At 36.0% G+C, this 17,397-nt stretch overlaps 5 protein-coding genes and 1 long non-coding RNA gene across 9 annotated transcripts; 3 read left to right on the forward strand and 3 right to left on the reverse strand.

Moving 5' to 3' along the window:
- Window positions 1-13: 13 nt before the first annotated feature.
- Vps52 (vacuolar protein sorting 52) lies at window positions 14-2,947 on the reverse strand. The gene is made up of 9 exons (XM_034325857.2): window positions 2,599-2,947; window positions 2,359-2,534; window positions 1,899-2,283; window positions 1,655-1,837; window positions 1,430-1,555; window positions 1,182-1,366; window positions 1,027-1,111; window positions 761-964; window positions 14-675 (listed from the first exon to the last, which is right to left on the reverse strand). The coding sequence occupies exons 1-9, from the start codon at window positions 2,830-2,832 to the stop codon at window positions 250-252; spliced, it is 2,004 nt and encodes a 667-aa protein (XP_034181748.1). The 5' UTR covers window positions 2,833-2,947; the 3' UTR covers window positions 14-249.
- A 734-nt stretch (window positions 2,948-3,681) lies between these two features.
- On the forward strand, window positions 3,682-6,557 carry LOC117604892 (Inverted repeat-binding protein). Its single transcript, XM_034325456.2, has 9 exons — window positions 3,682-4,090; window positions 4,207-4,378; window positions 4,441-4,879; window positions 4,953-5,043; window positions 5,115-5,352; window positions 5,431-5,592; window positions 5,680-5,913; window positions 6,030-6,220; window positions 6,306-6,557. Exons 1-9 carry the CDS (start codon window positions 3,926-3,928, stop codon window positions 6,414-6,416), a joined length of 1,803 nt encoding a protein of 600 aa, XP_034181347.1. The 5' UTR covers window positions 3,682-3,925; the 3' UTR covers window positions 6,417-6,557.
- LOC117604901 (antichymotrypsin-2) lies at window positions 6,008-8,583 on the reverse strand. Its single transcript, XM_034325490.2, has 9 exons — window positions 8,285-8,583; window positions 8,050-8,168; window positions 7,782-7,961; window positions 7,500-7,710; window positions 7,212-7,426; window positions 6,979-7,158; window positions 6,774-6,909; window positions 6,298-6,704; window positions 6,008-6,206 (listed from the first exon to the last, which is right to left on the reverse strand). Exons 1-8 carry the CDS (start codon window positions 8,304-8,306, stop codon window positions 6,547-6,549), a joined length of 1,221 nt encoding a protein of 406 aa, XP_034181381.1. The 5' UTR covers window positions 8,307-8,583; the 3' UTR covers window positions 6,008-6,206; window positions 6,298-6,546.
- A 788-nt stretch (window positions 8,584-9,371) lies between these two features.
- LOC143305317 (uncharacterized) lies at window positions 9,372-14,235 on the reverse strand. 4 transcript variants are annotated; one of them, XM_076688340.1, is made up of 4 exons: window positions 14,065-14,235; window positions 10,946-11,030; window positions 9,928-10,123; window positions 9,372-9,673 (listed from the first exon to the last, which is right to left on the reverse strand). In XM_076688340.1, the coding sequence occupies exons 1-3, from the start codon at window positions 14,233-14,235 to the stop codon at window positions 10,002-10,004; spliced, it is 378 nt and encodes a 125-aa protein (XP_076544455.1). In that variant the 3' UTR covers window positions 9,372-9,673; window positions 9,928-10,001. The 4 variants fall into 4 exon arrangements, with proteins under 4 accessions (XP_076544455.1, XP_076544458.1, XP_076544456.1 ...); XM_076688343.1 differs by lacking the exon at window positions 14,065-14,235 and adding an exon at window positions 13,661-13,788; XM_076688341.1 differs by lacking the exon at window positions 14,065-14,235 and adding an exon at window positions 13,661-13,788 and having other exon boundaries at window positions 10,936-11,030.
- On the forward strand, window positions 11,421-17,384 carry LOC117604895 (uncharacterized). The gene is made up of 7 exons (XM_034325467.2): window positions 11,421-11,556; window positions 11,890-12,185; window positions 12,519-13,001; window positions 16,237-16,523; window positions 16,585-16,806; window positions 16,871-17,158; window positions 17,235-17,384. Exons 2-7 carry the CDS (start codon window positions 11,894-11,896, stop codon window positions 17,382-17,384), a joined length of 1,722 nt encoding a protein of 573 aa, XP_034181358.2. The 5' UTR covers window positions 11,421-11,556; window positions 11,890-11,893.
- LOC143305318 (uncharacterized) lies at window positions 14,237-15,691 on the forward strand. The gene is made up of 2 exons (XR_013062202.1): window positions 14,237-14,333; window positions 14,457-15,691. It is a non-coding gene; the product is annotated as an uncharacterized LOC143305318 (long non-coding RNA).
- Window positions 17,385-17,397: the final 13 nt, after the last annotated feature.

Below are 17,397 nucleotides of genomic sequence, written 5' to 3' on the forward strand. Positions count from 1 at the left end.
CATTATTGTTTATATTGCACTAATACACTAAATTATTTACAAATATTTACTATTATTCGATCAAGGAAAAACCTTTACCAAGAAATTTTATATTTTCTAAACTGTTATCTATTACTTATTCGTTTATATCAAACTTGTTGAAAAATCAACATTGTTTAACATATTATGCTTACTGTCATGTGTTTACGTTAAACATATAGCAATAATGAAATCTATGGTAAACAACAATAAAATTGTTGTTCAGCTTTTTTAATAATTCGTTTTGTATTTCTTAATTTCCCTCATTATGTGATGAATATTAGTCAACTGAGTTCGCGCATTTGGCGGTAATATCTTGTGAAGTCTGTTGTAATATTGCACTAATTGTGTCATTGCACGTTGAAACAACGCTGTTCCCAGTACCAGACTGGGAAATGATTTCAGTACCTCGCGATTAATTTCTTCTAACGCCCTTTTCCAATTATTTGTAAAAGACTGTACCAGCGCTAATGCTTTTCCCTCTTGTCTTTTTAAATCATCTGCTTGATCTTTCTCGGTTAAAGCCTCTGATTCTTTCACTAATTGTATTATACCACCAAAGTATGGACTTAAAATTTCCTCAACGTATTCCGATGAACGTGCATTTAATTGATCCCGAAAACTTTCAGCCTCTTTTGAATTGTCTCGGGTTCTTTCCTAAATAGTTGAAATTAATGTTGTCTGATATTCTCTCTTATTGTAAGTAATTAAAAATTATAACAATTTAAATTTAATTTCTTACCATAAAAACACCAAGAACCAAATCATAGTTATTAATGAGAAAAACTAATTGTTGAGTTCTATCAGGAAACGTAGCTGCCATTCTTAATAAGAAATACTGAACAGCTTCCCTTAATTCTGCTAATAACTGTGTCGCCCCTTCGCAAGGAAATCCCTCGACTACGCTAACCATTGCAGCACTAAATTCAGCATATCTTCTTGTAATCTATAAATAAATTTTTGGGAATAAAAAATTAATCCTTCTCGAGTATAATGTTTCAAACTTACATAGTGCGGTCCAGTTTCTCTGGTTAATTTTAACGGATCACAATCCTTTATACTTTGAATATTTAACTGGAAAACATACTCAAATCTGAAACATGCAAGTAATATTACATTCGTTAACTATATTTAAAATTATATTAGTACATTCAAATAAATACCTAGGCCAAATTACTGATGTCATGTTATCCCAATACTTATCCAAAGCCGGCACCGCTCTTTTATGACAAGTTAATTGATAACGCATCACTAAATGTAAGCAAAGGAATAAAGCAATTGTATCATAGCAATCATCCACAAAAGATTGCAAATTTTTCACCATCAAGTTTAATGTCTTTCCCATTACCTATTGGAAACACATTTATCATTAATTTAATTGAAACTACATCAAAAAATTGTTTTACTTTACCTGATTAAAAATATCCATTGCTTGTGCACCACGAACTTTAAAAAATTCGGTTAAAAACAAGTATTCTCGACAAGCATTATCTACTAAAGCATACTGTTCGCTTCTGAAAAGAGCTTCGTAATGATACTGTTGAAATAAAGTACATAATTAAATTTTGTTAACTTCTTGAATAGTTAACTATAATTTTGAATAATTCTTAGAACAAAAATCCATAGATACACATACTCTTGTTTTTGTGGCAGTATGAGGTACAATTATAGGCGCTTCCAATTGAGAATTTAAAACATCACCTCTGTTACCTATAGAAAATACAGTACCCCTGTGTTTTAATGTAGTTTTGTGAAAAATGCCTCTTCCCACGTTATCTTCAACTCCCATTAAATCATCTTTAGTTGCTCCTTCCTCAAACTAAAAAATATTTGATAAGCATCAATAAATGTAGTTCTTTGTTTAAATATTATACTGTTACCTGTAATTTCATTAATCTTGAAGAATATGATTTAAAATATGAATAATATATTTTACTCATTGTGCTAATATATTCTCCACAAATTTCTTCCGCTACGTTTCGTTCGTTCGCTAAAACAAACTCAAAAAAGAATTTGTATTTCAACATATTATTCTGCGGCACTTGATAATTTGTCATTGGTTTCCTGCACTTATAAATTTGTTCCAAAAGATACGTTCTGATCTTTGCCAAAGCTTTCATTTTTAACTTCTCTAATATATCTTTCACGTCTAAACAAGATTTTGCTTCTTTAAAACTTTGCTCCTTTACAAAATTGATTTTATGATTTAACGTTTGCAGTTGGGTTAAAAATTCTTTTTCCGTTACAGGACAATCCATAATTCCTCTGTGTATATTAAATTACATTATAAATATAAAACATCTCGATTTATATAAGTATTTATATAAACATCATTCTTACGCTATAAGAGCTTCTGACACTGTCATATCCTCTATAAACTGGCTGAGAGGACCTCTAATTATCTGCCTGTTAGACAACTGTTGACTCATTGCTACAGATTTACGTTGGAGATAAAGTATTTCTGAACTAATGCTCCCTAGATCTAATTGAAAATTCATCAACATTGATTCCATTTTCTGTAAGAAAAAAGTAATTGTAATAAATTCATTTTTACCATTATGATCGTAAATGAAGTCTGACCTCTAGTATGTTATCGCATGCAGCAATTTGATTATGAAGACTGGCTATATTTTCACTCTCTTTAATGTAGTCCTGAATAGATTTATTTTCGACTTCCTTTAATTCCTTTTCAATTTGTCTGGAATATTGGCGTAAATCTGTGCCAGTCTTTAAAACATCTTGGACAACATCATCTCCAAGATCCTGAGGCATTTGAGCCTCGTTATCATCAAAAATATCTATTTCACCCGACATTTTACCACACCTACGGTACCTCAAATTAATTTAATTATTTTCATTAAATCTATATTGCACGTATCATTTCTGTTTATATTATTTAGTGATTACACATACTGTACTCACTGTTGACATTATGGCATCTGGGGTTCCAAGGACCCCGAACATCAATTGATTCTACACACCGACCCACCATCAGGGGTTCCAAGGACCCCGAGAGCATCGACACTGGCGCCACCTATCGGGAAACCGCGGAAACTACTCATCGAGTAGTTTCAGCCGCTTTCGTATAGATGGCGCAACGGTCGAATTTTAGTCGTGGGGTGTCGAGGACCCCGAGCATCAATTGACTATATACCGACCTACCGCCTGGGGTTCCAAGGACCCCGAGCATCAATTGACTCTACATACCGACCTACCTTCAGGGGTTCCAAGGACCCCGAGCATCAATTGACTCTACACACCGACCTACCATCTGGGGTTCCAAGGACCCCGATCGTTAATTGACTCTACATACCGACCTACCATGTGGGGTTCCAAGGACCCCGAGCATCAATCGACTCTACACACCGACCCACCATCTGGGGTTCCAAGGACCCCGAGAGCATCGACGCTAGCGCCATCTGTCGGGAATTCGCGGAAACTACTCGTCGAGTAGTTTCAGCCGTTATCGTATAGATGGCGCAACGGTCGGATTTAAGATTATTCTTGGGGTGTCAGGGACCCCGAGCATCAGTTAACTCTGCATACCGACCTACCATCCGGGGTTCCAAGGACCCCAAAGCATCGACGCCGGCGCCACCTATCGGGAAATCGCGGAAACTACTTGTCGAGTAGTTTCAGCCGTTTTCGTATAGATGGCGCAATGGTGGAATTTGAGTTTATTTACTATAAAAGGTTTAATTTTGCAATTTAACTGTAATTAACGTTTTAGTTTGTATGTTAATTATAAATTTGTATAATATAAGGATATATAAAATAGGCCGGTTGTCCACTTGCACTCAAAATACCCTCACATCAATTGTCTAATCAGTGTTTGAATTCACCATTGATCTTTCTTCCTGAAGAAAAATAAACGGCTAAATTTGAACTTTGTTAATTAAACTGCAAAATGTCATTCAGTGACGAAGATGTGGAAAATGAGGAAAGTGATGAGGGAAATTTTAAAGACCTTTATGGTGTGCGAGATGGGGTACTGTTTGTAATTGATGCGACACCTCCAATGTTTGAAAATGATCCAGATGAAGGAATTCCGTACTTTTTACAATGCATTAGGGTAAAGGAATCATTTATATTATTTTACAGCTAATGTATCTATAGATGCATTTATTATTAGTTTCTAATATTTATTACATTCTATATTTATATTTTATAATCTAACACTTAATTAAGCAATACAAAGAAGTTCTTAAACAAAAATTGGTATGGTGCAGACAAGATTGGATGGGTTTAATTCTATTTGGTACAGATAAAGGGGATACAAATTCAGGAACAAGACATATTTTAACCCTGCAGAAATTAGATGTTGTTTCAATGGGTGATTTAAAAGAAATAATGGAAATAGGTAATTATTTTTATGATTGCAAGTAATGAAATAGTAAAATAATTTTGAAATAATTTGTTTAGATGAAGGAGGCAAGTGGAAATATTACAAAGATATTGCTTCTACTACAGCTTATCCATTACATGATGTTTTATGGGAAGCAGCAAGAGTATTTAGGTCTGTCACTGTTACTATGCCAATTCGGAAAGTTCTTCTTTTTACATGTAAAGATAATCCACCAGTGACTGATAATGAAAAACATAGAATAAGAGTAAAAGTACAAAGTTACAATGATATAGAACTTCAGTTATTTGTTGTTGGGCTGGGTGAAAATTGGAATCATGATGTCTTTTATAAAGATTTAGAAATGCTATCTGAAAAAATAGATCCTGATGATTACGAGAGAATGTCTTTAAGAGATATAGTGCAGCAAATAAAATTACCATCTAGGAATATGGCAAAACTCCCTTTGAGACTCGGAGAAAATGTGAATATAGATGTTGTTCTTTGTAACCTTTGCGTGTAAGACAGAGTTTTATTCAAATTTCTTCTATTTCCTTAGAATTTTATTAAATCTAGAAAACAATTGTTTCAGTAAAACAGAATATTTGAAAAAGAACAACATAAGCAAAGCTACAAGTACTCCATTAACTTCATGCACGTATTTACAAATAGCCAGTGATGGAGTATGTATTTTACCATAATATCTGTTCTTTTGTGTTACATTTTTTTAATAACTTTTCTAATCTTAACGTAGGGAGAAGCAGGAGATGAAGAAAGCAAAGAGAGAGCATCTCCTGTTTTAGAAATGGATGTTAAAAAATATCTAACGTTTGGTGGTAAAAATATATTTCTTACACTAGCGGAAGAAAGGACTTGGTGTACAATGCGAGAACGAGGCATTGATTTAATTTGTATAAAACCTATTTCTTATCATCCGTTGTACCACTTTGGGCCACCACATTTTGTCATACCTGTTAAAAAAAGTAATAAAGGTAACAGTAATTACAATTTCGATGAATTATGAATGTCAGTATATAAATAATATTATATAAATTTGGATCTTTTTTCAGATAAAAATTTATTATTTGGGGCGTTACTTCATAAATGCGATGCAAGAGATTTAATGATAATATGTGCAGTGTCAATACGAAAACATTCTTCACCCATTTTATACACTATGATACCACATACTAGAAGAGGAGGATTTTATTTATATAAAATACCATTTAAAGGTACACTTGTAAGATATACAAATTTGATTTGCACATAAATTTTCTGTGAAAACAAGAAAAGAAACAATCTTTTATCTTTTTTCCTAGAAAATGTTCGAAAGCTTAATGAATCTAATCTGTCGGATTACATATACGATGATAATGAAAATCCACCTCCAACCAATGCAAATGGTATTGAGTTATTCGAAAAAATGATAAATAAATTAAACATTGAATATAATCCAGATTTGTTTTCAAATCCTAAACTTCAAATTCAACAACAGACTATAGAAACATTAGCCTTACAGTTAGAAGAAAGTGATCCCCCACCTGATACTACACGTAAGTTTTATCTAGAAAATATTAATAATACGTATTTATCGTTTTAACGAATAGAAACTGTAACATAACAAAGTAATAATAATATTCACTTACATATAATTAAAATTTTATTCCAGTTCCAAACACTGAAGAGATACGGGAACGGGTAAAAGACTTATTGGAAGAATACAATGAAATATTTAATGAAGACACTGATAATTCAAGGGTTGAACCGGCCAAGAAAAAAAGTAAAAGTGCTGGCACAGCAGGAGAAAGTACTGCGTTAGAAGATCCAAATAAAATCCGAGAGCTTGCTATGAATGGACAGGTATAATAATAAAAACATTGTTTAAAATATTAGTAATTAAAATTTATAGTAATATTAATAATTGAAGATTTACTTACTTTTACAGATACAAAAGTTCACAGTACCTCAGTTAAAAAACATATTACAGAAGTTATGTTTAAAAACATCTGGTAAAAAAGAAGAGTTAATAAATAGAATTAAGGAACATTATAAATGAAGCATTAAAGATTTTTAACGCAACAATTACGTAACTGGTTTACGAATGGAATTGCATATATATATTTTATATTTGTGCATATATATTTTATAAGGGAAAAACGTGTACTTTGGTTAAAATAAAGTGTTACTTATAACTCGTCTTTTTGAGATGTGACTTTTATATCTCTCACGTTTCCAATGAAAAGTGGTATATTAGTTTGTTTATGCTCAATTATAAACATGAAAGGCCGATCGACAATGAATTCTTCCGGTAAGTTTGCCATTCGACAAAATCTCATATTAGTAACTGAAATAAAACCACATGAATTTATATAAAATTTGAGGTAAATGTACCCTTCATTTGAATGAAATATACCTGTTGCGGCTGCAGCTTCGGTACCTGTTTCATCAACTTCTATTATCGCTTTATGCAAAATTTTGCTAACTTTCAATGGTTTATTCGAAATGCGATTGAAATTGGCATTATCTTCAAATATTTTATTTACGCGGAGCTAAAATTGATAACACATGTGAAGTATAATTCTTTTATGTACTTAATATATGTGAAATGTTATTCATACCGTACGTAAAATAGTTTCCAAGTCTACAGTAAACTCTATTTTAAATTTTGGAAGATATAATTGGACTTCTCTGTTCAATCGAGATGCATTTTTAAGTATTTCCCATGAAAAATTACTTTGCAAATTTGTCAGACCATCTACTTCGTCGGGTAATAATATTGTCATTATGATATCCATATTCTGTAAGATATAGTGTAAGTTTTTGATGTATAATATTAAACATTTGAACGTACCTGGTATGGAATTTCAATAAACTTTGCATGCAATTTTGGTATTTTACCATAATTGTAGTTGGATTTGTTAAACATTGTTGGTACTGATTTTGTTTTATCTTTAGCAACATAGAATTCTCTATTTTGTGTCTTTTGCTTATCAAACATATGTAACCACTTACCATTAAAATAAATTGCATTTATTAGTACCAATTTCGTTTCCTCGTCGATATTATCTGTATCAAAAAAATTGCTTCTGTTATATTATGATACATGTTTCTTGATTTATTATACAATAAAAATATTTACCTGAAGATACAAGATCTACTATTTTATCATTTGTTTTTGATTCAATCCACGCGTTGATTTTCATAGCTGCATCTTTACTGTGCTTAAAGTCTATACTCATAATTTCAGATTGATAAGCTTCTGCTGCTATTGCTGAAAATTCTGTGTGTAATTCAAATCCATTTTGAATACATACCGCATTTGCAATATATAACTTAACTGTTGTCAGCTCCTTATAAGGAAATGAACTATTATTATATTAATTTTTGTTTTTAACACAACCCAACTAATATAACTTCTTACATTCAGTTGAGCTATTAAAGATTTATATGCATCTTGTATTAAATCCTTATAATGGTAACGAATACCATTGATCAGTTCATCAAAAGTTTCAGCTTCTGCTCCATGAGAAAGTAAGGATAATATCATGTGGATACTTAGCGGTGAACTAACAATATTTTTATCATTAGTGGCAGATAATTCCTAAAATATAAATACATTGCTTATTTTATTAGTTATAATTAATAATAAACAGACCAACTATGTCATAAATTGATATACTTTTACTCACTTTATAAAAATCTGTTGTAAAGTCATTGCAAGAAACAGAGAGATTTTCATGCATATTGTTTGTACAAGCCGGAGATGTACATGACTGTGCCATTATAGTTGTAATAAATATATTTAAAACTAGGAGAAAATTACTTTAATTAATATACTGAATTATCCTAAGGATTAATAATTATAACACAGTATATATATATATGTATATTTCATGACATAATAAATGAACAATAAACTATCACCTATAAATATGAAAAATATCATTGCTATTATAAAATAAGACTGTACAAAGAATACCACATCTAATTTAATTGGTAAAAATTATTAAATTCATTATTTATGTAATAATTTCAGATTTTATAGATGGTTTTTAGAAGAGGTTAAGTATGACTGGAGTCGTTCAAACCCGACTGACAAAAGCCATCTGACAGGAACTAAACCAGCTGTTGAATAATACAAAAACAAACCGCAAAACATTATAAAACAGAATGAACTCTAAACTATTTGAAACATATACAATGCTTATCATTCGAATTTCATACTGAAATTAAACTTTATATATTATTTTTTAAATACGTGTCAATACCTCTGGAATTCCCTTTATCCTTGAATCCTAGAATATAATTCTGTCGATGCGTAGATGCGCAGTTAACAACAGTAAATTACAGAACAACTTAAGTATTTAAAAATAAAAGCGATTGTATTTATATTTATATGATAAGAAAATTGTACTTTGTTTACTTATTTATTATAGATAACATTAATTTCATACTAAAACTTAAATGTTATAACAGAATTAATATTATCTATAATCCTCTGGTTGGAAAAAAGTTATAAATAGCGTTCTCCAGTTATATTAAATGTTATAATTTTAAATTCAAATATTTCCATTTTGACGCGATTGGTACCAAGTCTGTTGTGATACAACCACCCTAAAATCAATTTACTTTTTTATTATTCGAACTACGCTGGGTGATTCTACTGATTGTAACTGTACAAAAAAATCTGAATAGCTATAACACGTGTATTTTTGTCTCTGAAAGTATTGCGAATTTGAATTTTCAATAAGACCGTACAAGCACACAATTCGGGGGCAATACATTCTCGCTCATTCAATGAATAATGAATGACATTCTTGGGGCGAATGACACAGTCAAGGATTCCAGCGTGGAACAATTCACGCATGTTAGCTTTTACCATCTCCAATCGATGTACTTTTTTAAAAAATCAATTTTCTAAAAAATTGTACATGTTAGAAGAAATTACAAAGAATCGCTTTTATCCTACTCTTGTTCCCTACGACGGTTCTCGCCTCTTGGTTACTCTCAATTTCTAGTCTTTTTTTTTTTTTACAGAGAATTTCTATCATTCTAACTCCTTGTTCTTCTTCCATTACACGATCATTAATAACAGCTCTCACCTGTTGCATCCTCTATTTCTCTGTTTCTCCTTTTTACTTTCTCTTTCAATTTTTCATCTCGTCATCGCCTTTCTTTCTTTTAATTTCATCCGTTCTTTTTTTTCTTTCCTTCTGCTATCTTCCTCTCTTCTTCACTATCACTCTTCCTCGCCTTTCTCTGCCGCTTCTTCAACAGGTACTGGATGGTCCAGGCAACTGGGCCAAGGTATGTCTAAAAATGGTAAAAAATATCAAAGTCATTACCAGAAAAAATTAAATGAAATCTTTGCTGCTCCATTTTGATTTCAAGGTCAATTTCATTATTCCAAATTACAATTGTACATTCGTTTAAAGGTCTGTCGATGCATCTTGGTATTCTCTACAAAAAAGTATCCAAGCTATTCGGGTCGAAGATCGATAGATCCAAGATACAGCTTGGACCAGACCCATGGGACACCCTGTATATATATATATGTACATACTTACGACGGTCGTATACACGAAAAATGTGTTCGTCAGTCGCAGCACACATCCTGATTACTAATTCACGAAGCGGCGGACTACTTCCTTGGCGCGTTGTGACACCAAATCCCATATTCCAATCGAATGGAGAGTCGACGACGGACACGCTGATCCTTACGGACTCCCGGATCGCATAAAATGCTGGCCAAATGCGCGAACACTGGACAGAAATCGGAACGTGAATAAACGAATAGTTTCGATTGGAATATACTCTGACAATAGAATTAGACATTGTCAAATAGATTGCGAGAGACAAGGATAGATTCTATATCTTGTCTGTCGCAAACTATTTAAGGCGAAACGATACAGAGAGTGGGAAGGACACCATAGCTTCCCTGAACATCTCTGGTCTAACTTGTATAGAGTTGGGTAATATCGGCTCGGTCAGCTGATCATAATACTGGACGGCGTGGTCCACCTAGCCGATACAGAACGTCCCGCCGCGACGTGTTTAATAATTTATTACAAAGTTGACAGAAGCTACCCAAGAATGGGAGTCGGCTATTTTGTAGAGCAAACATCAAGGAACGTAACAATATTTTTCTTAGCACACCCTGTACGGTCATTTGAAAATCAATGACGAAAAAAAGCACATATACAGTGCACGCAGGTGAATCAAATTCGTTTCTAATGTGCTAGAAAGTTACCGTTTGTCGCATCATACGAAAGTGCACTAACGGATGCGATTAGAATGCTCTTTACAGCACGACTTTTACAGCAAATATAATTTACAGCGTTAAAAATTGTGAAATGGTAAAAGAATGTAAGTAAAAAATCTGATAACTCGAAGAATCTGATTCAACGGATACGAGGAATATGATCTATCTAGTTAGAGCGAAGAGGAAGCTGCCTCGTATTTACAGTTAGACGATCGCTCCAGCAATCAGGCGTTGCTTTCGCTCCTTGTCCTCAAACAGAATTCCGGATTTTCGTTCACCTGAAATCGTACCGTCCGCCCATGCGTTCACATACCTCTACGTACTTTCGATTAAATTTGCCAACTCCTCGCTGTTCGTCCAAACTATTCGCGATATTTCATTACCGCTATCGCCCATCGTTGCGAATACCTAAAACAAATATTTCAAATTAGATAAGGGAAAAAAAAATGGATCTATGAAAATTCAAAGGTCACCCAAATATATTGGGGGGAATACTTTCCCTTTGGAGAAGCTGCTTTAAAATGAATGATTTTATCTGGTTAGCTTGAAATATTAAACGAATTACTGTTAAAATTAATTAACGTACAGGGTGGCTCATTAGTGGTGGAGCGCACCGGTTCATTTACGAACGGCGGAACGCGCGTTCTCAGGAGAGGAAGAAAAGGCAATGAGCCACGTGGAGAAGACGAAAAAGGTGTAGTACACGATCGGGAAAGAGGACGACGAACGAGAACGAGTGCGGTGGAGGTAAGTCGGTATAAAAGGGTCGTGGCGAGCCGTCTCGTCTGTTTTAACACTCTGATCGGTTAGCTTGGTGGATCAGACGCGTGGATCGAACGGTCCGATCATCCTAGACACGGGTCACCCGGTGCTCCCTGATACGAAACAGGACATTCGTCGAAAGAAAGAAAGAAAGAAAGAAACGAATTGAGAGGTGAGTCGAAGGGACGTTGACTCCGTGATACCCTGTTCGATCGTGGCAACCCCTTAATTCCTGGATATCGATTCGTGAATTGGTGAACAACCGGAAGTTCCTCTTCAAGGAAACGATGTTCTCTAATCAGACACTACGGGTTCAGTGACATTGTGTACAACGATAGTGGACTAGCTGCTCGTGTGTCGACACCTTGGCATTCAATTGTGACCGATCGATCGATACTTCGAATTCAATTCGCGATATCGTCGTTTGTGAAGTCTGAATGAATCTAATAATAATAAAAATGAAAAATTCCTTTATTTCTTTTCCTTTTTTTATTTTTTTTTGTAGAACAATGAAGTTTGCGATAGCATTGGCGGTGCTGTGCTGCCTGACAATCGGGGCGTTCGCACTACCAACGGCCAAGATATCCGAAGAGAAAACGTTGAACCGTAACGTGGTTGGAACGCAAAGGCAAGCGGCCCAACCACCAGCGGTCAGCGAAGACGAGGACGACGACGACGACGACGACGACGTGGATTTCGATATCACGGGTGACGACGACGACGACGACGACGACGAGGAGGAAGATGACGACGATGACGACGATTCTGATTATCTGGAACGTTTCATCGAGGATATATTAGGTAAAATAACGCCTCTACTCTATTTCGATATCGAAGATACGTGAATCGAGAAGTACAGCGACATCGCAAACGTTAGCCGTTATGCAAACATCGAAACTTCCGGTTAGGCGAACAGAGAAATTCTGACGCGTAACGGTACAAAATATTTCAAACTCACTCGAATTAACATAAATCGACGGGGATCTCGGTTCGAAAAGAATTTCTACGCGCTACTTCCTTTGCATTGACCTAGATCTCGAAAGATGAATTATAACTGCGAGTAGTTTTCGCATTATCATCTCGTCGTTGAGCTACTTATATTCCGTAAAACGAATAATCGACAAATGATTGCAGGCGAAGAGGACGATGACGACGACGACGACGAGGAAACGAGCGCCGTAGAACCCGTTGCCCCAGCATCGCAACCGGCCGTCCAAGCGATTCCGGCCGCTGTCGAAGCTGATCTAAATGCCGCGGCTCAAGAAACGGAACAGGCGGCGGAAGTTGCGGCCGAGGCAACGGGGGCGGATAACGAATCGACCGGTGCCGAGGACGAAGAGGGTAACACGATCGCCGAGGGTCAGGCGGCCTCCAACGTACACGAGTCGACTTTGGAAGTTGCGGAATCGGTGTCGAATCCTGTCCACGTTCCCGCCGTGTCTACCAACGTGGCCGACACGGACGACGAGGACGACGACGACGATGACGACGACGACGACGAAGACGTCGATCTCGTCTACACCGAGGAGGAGGAGGAGGACGAGGACGAGGACGAAGACGACGAGGATGACGACGATGTCGACAGCATCACCGACATCACCGGCGCCAGACAAGCACGTGAGTTCAAGAGAAAGAGCAAGAAACACAGTTTCAACGGGCATAAACACGCGCGTAAATCTCGCACGCGTGCTACACCCCCCTCCTCGAAGGCAACCGTCTAACGAGGAGGAGGGAAACGAGCGGGAAGTCGCGAACAATCATTCCTGATAAATCTGCTCAACTCCTATCGCTCTTTTCATCGCTGCGAAGCAGTCGATGCTTCCTCTGTCGTTCGAGAGTTCGGTTAAGCTTATTAACGTAATCGTTGCCGAGAAGTGATCTTGCTTTTTTTTGCTTTTTTTTTTAACATATATTTTGATACGTCCTGTATAAAGTACGATTTCTCTAAGGAGAAAAGTCTTATTTTTGATCGGTTATCTGATATATGAATTTACGAAAACATGATTGGAATGGTATGATAGAAATCAAGGTAACAAGTAGACCGGAAATAAAACACTAACGTCGTCATTCCAATTAGCAAGATACCAATCCAAGGCAACGAACGCGCGAACGCATGAAAGTTAAGTAAACGAGCAAACATAACGTGGTCGGAATAAAAAGGCTTTCGTCTGTGATCCATTTTATTTTTGCTCGTTTATGCTTCGGCTTCTCGACAATCGGTTCACGAATGATTTCATTTGAGAAATATAACCTAACTAAATTTCAAAATAGCTTACCGCTCTTACGGCTAACAGAACTTGCGCACTTTGAAAAAGGCAAAAGGTCCAGTACGAGGTTTCATCTGAGAAGCTCCTATCGATTGATGCTGTTCGACGAATTTCATTCTTCTCATTGAAAAATTATCCTGAAACGAGTATTTTCATATTTCATTTCGTTGGTAGTAGTTGTAGTAATTTAATAACGATAATATTTATTCTATTTCTAATGTTTTTATTTATTAACATCGATATCTTTAATCATAATCATTTGCATGTCGAACAGCATAGGAAAATTCGAAAACGAATATGAAGGGGATTGTACATAGCTAAAGTATTCGAAACTCGCGTAAGAACAGCAATGGAATGAGAAATAATTCAAAGTACCTGCATTTCTTTCGCTGACTACAAAATGAAGAGGTTACCTTATATTCATTTAATAGTACAGTGCTGTCCACGAAATGGGATCGTTGCGCAGCGCGGTGTTCCCACCACAGGCGTCGACACGCGACTGCCCCCACGAGACTGCGCAGCATGCGCGGAGAATGAGCGCGCATGCGCGGAATCGCAATGGCGGCTTTCTCGCTACTTTTCATATTTTGAATAGAATTTATTATATTATGTTTCTATTGACTTCAGAGAATATTTTTAATTGATTTTTATGGGTAGATATATCCAACTGAGCTCGAACATGGTAAATATCATCAGTACACAGTTATATATATGTATATAAAACTAAACAGACAGCACCGTATTATTTTATAAGATGCTTTATACATCCGCCTCAAATTTTTATTTCTTTTTCTCTATTTTTCAGCGAATTTCACTTTAAAATGCATGCATGAAAAGTAATTATAGATATTGGACGTTAATGCGAAACGAAGGAAAGGTACTTTGATGGTGTGAGATAAATAGTATTGAAAGGTGCTTTGGCTTGGTGACCTCACGTCACGTATTTTCTTTCTTTTGTCGAAACATTTGTAAAAAAAAGAATAATGAGGGATTCCGCGTGTTTTTATGTAAGAGTGAGAGAGAAACAGAGCCACGAATAACAAAATAAGCGATTCGGTAACTGGCCACTTATTAACGCAATCTTTTTTAATTCGAAATGGATTGTTTTCATTTTAAAAACACCCCTTTGAAAAACCATGGCCAAATACGGTGTCGCTTATTTCATTGTAATATAACGTTTCTGTTTAGAAAAAAGAAAATGCTTGTACAGAGGCATTGTCCATTCTGGATCGCAAAATACAGATAATTTATTGTTTTTACAAAAAAAAAACAAAACTTGTGTATTGACTTTTATTTCTAACACCATCGTCCAAAGGATAAGTTCTCTTTTCCTATTCTCATGATTTCTCGAAATGTACTGTTCGTTTCATTTATCATTCGATGCGTGATGTGTTGTCACTTAGCTTTTTTTTAACCCCTTCGCAGCGGTTGCTTCTCGTACAAATGCAGAATTATTAATTAGAACTCTAATTTTAACCCTCGCTCGTAAAGTGGAAAAATTCGTATACCGTAATACATTATTGCGAATGGATTTATCGCAAAATTATCTTATTTCTTTCAAATACTTTTTTCTGTTACTTTCACGATATAAATAATTATGCATTTACGATTTCTCAATGCTTCTAGAATCGTCCGTTGATTAAAGAGAACCATACAATTCTGAAATATTGAAACTTGGAAAATTCCAAGACATTTTGAAGTCCAGAAAGATTGAACGTTATTTATTATTGATACGTCGATCGGTCCGTTGATCCCTTGATATATCCACCTTCGAAACGGAAGCTATCGTTAAATGTAATCAGGAAAAATAAAACCGTGATCGATCGCCGACAGGTTGACGAGGAAAATTGTATCACACGATTTCTGATCGAGGACGAGAAACAGCCATGACTTTGGCTGTGGGTCAGGGTCGCGTACGGAACCAGATTTTTCTACCGCCACTCACGTTCACGCTTTTACACGTTGGGTCACTGGCCTGGTTTCCGTTTTGGATCCGCACTTGCTCGGTGAAAGCTGAGAAAAAAAAAAAAAAAAAAATTTCTACCGACGCTATGGTCACACCTTTGCTGGACCTGGCCGTTCCAAGTCCTGTAGAAAGTTAATTGACCTGGACTTCTGAGCATCTAATTAAAAGTCCTGCCGCGTTCTGACAGCCGCGTTCCGCGTGGAAAGCCTACCCAGTCTCGGTACTGTAATGTTTCATTGGTATTTGAAGAATCGATAGAAAACCCTGATGGTTTATAACAATTTGATGATGACACGAAGAAAGTGGCTGAAACAAGATCAACGAACGGGGAGAGTTTTTAGGCACCTTATCCATACGTGTTCACTCAGACAGGTCTGTAGGTGAAGAGAAACGGGTCGTGACACAGATCGGATACCAGTTTGGCTTTACCAAAGGATTCCGATATACCGTTAACATTGTCGCTCTTTCTTACGAACTTAATTCATCGAGGTCGGCACACGGAAGTTTTTCTCGTCCATTCATCGCATACCTTAACGCCACTTTGTATACACTCCGTTTCAAAATTAAATACCTCGCACGAAGTGCATACGAATTGAAAAGATATTATTATATGTTTCAGGTGGCATGCGATCGGATTCGAGCAGCGACGTATCAGCGATCTACGTGGCAAAATACAATCGTTTCGTCGACAACATCTTGGAAAGGATAAATAAAATCTTGCGCAACAATTACGATCCAGTGACGGTGAAACTGACCAATCCAAATACTAGATCAAAGACGAACAAACAAAAGAGCAAAGGGAAATTGAAGAAGAACAGTAATAAGAGCGGGACGAAGAAAAGCGGTATCGATAGAGTAACGATCACTACCGAGAAGATCGCTATGGATCTTCTTGAAAATACACAGGTATAATATACGTCTGGTAGAAGAATGGAATTGTTGCTAATATGCTAATAATGATTTATAGAAAACTTTGGAGAATACCGAAAACATCACTGCATCTTTGAACGCGATCGAAAAGGAGGCACTCGCAACTACTTCGTCCGACATTGGGAACAGATCCATAATGGAATCCGCTACAAAATCTACAAATCGACGCACGTCTGGTACAGGCAGTAAAAAAACGAACAAAAATCGAGGTACAACGAAAAACAAAACGAAGAATCAAGTAACAAATAACAAAAATAAGGTAAGCATTAACGTGAGAACAAAGGACGAATAGTTTGGTCTGATAAATAAAATTGAATCCACAGGCGAAGAAAGCTAAGCCAAAAGCACGGGCAACCCTTTACGGACTCGCGAGCCTTCAAAGATCGGGTGATGTATCGGTGAACATGATGAGCGATCACACCATGATAAAGACGAGATTCACGCTGGGTCCTCTTATATTGAAAGTTGAAAAGGAATTCGGTAGAACGGCGAAGAAAGAACTGAGAAGCGCGACTGCAACCACCGCTGAAATGTCCGGAAAATTGAGTCTTCGAGTTCTTCACGGTGGCGTTGCTACCCTCAATTCTATTCGAGTTCTGCAACCAAAACAAGTGTGTTAATAACCTGATTTATTGTATTATTTTGTATATCGTAGTTAGAAAATTAATTGAATTTTATTTTAATTAGGTGCGAGTGGAAAGCACGGACGATCACGACAGAACACGTGAATTCGTATGGAAAAGATCTTCCCACATCGCTCATTTGGTTTCAGAGAAATTATCGTTAGCTACAAAATCAATGCTCCGACCTCCACCTGTTACAATAACTTCCGCATAAAATTTCGTCGTTG

The sequence above is a fragment of the Osmia lignaria genome, chromosome 5, assembly GCF_051020975.1.
Source record: "Osmia lignaria lignaria isolate PbOS001 chromosome 5, iyOsmLign1, whole genome shotgun sequence".
In the NCBI taxonomy this organism is placed as follows: Eukaryota; Metazoa; Arthropoda; class Insecta; order Hymenoptera; family Megachilidae; genus Osmia; species Osmia lignaria.

Excerpts from the sequence above, each read along its gene's own strand:
- Vps52 (XM_034325857.2), bottom strand. The coding sequence starts at position 2,832 with ATGTCGGGTGAAATAGATATTTTTGATGATAACGAGGCTCAAATGCCT. Across the intron at positions 2,535-2,598 it reads CATGCGATAACATACTAGAG|AAAATGGAATCAATGTTGAT; the intron begins GTCAGACTTCAT and ends TTTTTCTTACAG. Across the intron at positions 2,284-2,358 it reads GTGTCAGAAGCTCTTATAGC|AGGAATTATGGATTGTCCTG; the intron begins GTAAGAATGATG and ends TAATATACACAG.
- LOC117604892 (XM_034325456.2), top strand. The coding sequence starts at position 3,926 with ATGTCATTCAGTGACGAAGATGTGGAAAATGAGGAAAGTGATGAGGGA. Across the intron at positions 5,593-5,679 it reads ATATAAAATACCATTTAAAG|AAAATGTTCGAAAGCTTAAT; the intron begins GTACACTTGTAA and ends CTTTTTTCCTAG. Across the intron at positions 6,221-6,305 it reads AGCTTGCTATGAATGGACAG|ATACAAAAGTTCACAGTACC; the intron begins GTATAATAATAA and ends TTACTTTTACAG.
- LOC117604901 (XM_034325490.2), bottom strand. The coding sequence starts at position 8,306 with ATGATATTTTTCATATTTATAG. Across the intron at positions 8,169-8,284 it reads GATATTTTTCATATTTATAG|TTTTAAATATATTTATTACA; the intron begins GTGATAGTTTAT and ends ATTTTCTCCTAG. Across the intron at positions 7,711-7,781 it reads CTTTAATAGCTCAACTGAAT|GAGCTGACAACAGTTAAGTT; the intron begins GTAAGAAGTTAT and ends TTTCCTTATAAG.
- LOC117604895 (XM_034325467.2), top strand. The coding sequence starts at position 11,894 with ATGAAGTTTGCGATAGCATTGGCGGTGCTGTGCTGCCTGACAATCGGG. Across the intron at positions 16,807-16,870 it reads TAACAAATAACAAAAATAAG|GCGAAGAAAGCTAAGCCAAA; the intron begins GTAAGCATTAAC and ends TTGAATCCACAG. Across the intron at positions 17,159-17,234 it reads GAGTTCTGCAACCAAAACAA|GTGCGAGTGGAAAGCACGGA; the intron begins GTGTGTTAATAA and ends TATTTTAATTAG.
- LOC143305317 (XM_076688340.1), bottom strand. The coding sequence starts at position 14,235 with ATGAAAAGTAGCGAGAAAGCCGCCATTGCGATTCCGCGCATGCGCGCT. Across the intron at positions 11,031-14,064 it reads TACTATTAAATGAATATAAG|GTATTCGCAACGATGGGCGA; the intron begins GTAACCTCTTCA and ends TATTTGTTTTAG. Across the intron at positions 10,124-10,945 it reads GTTGGCAAATTTAATCGAAA|TGTTCGCGCATTTGGCCAGC; the intron begins GTACGTAGAGGT and ends ATTTCTGTCCAG.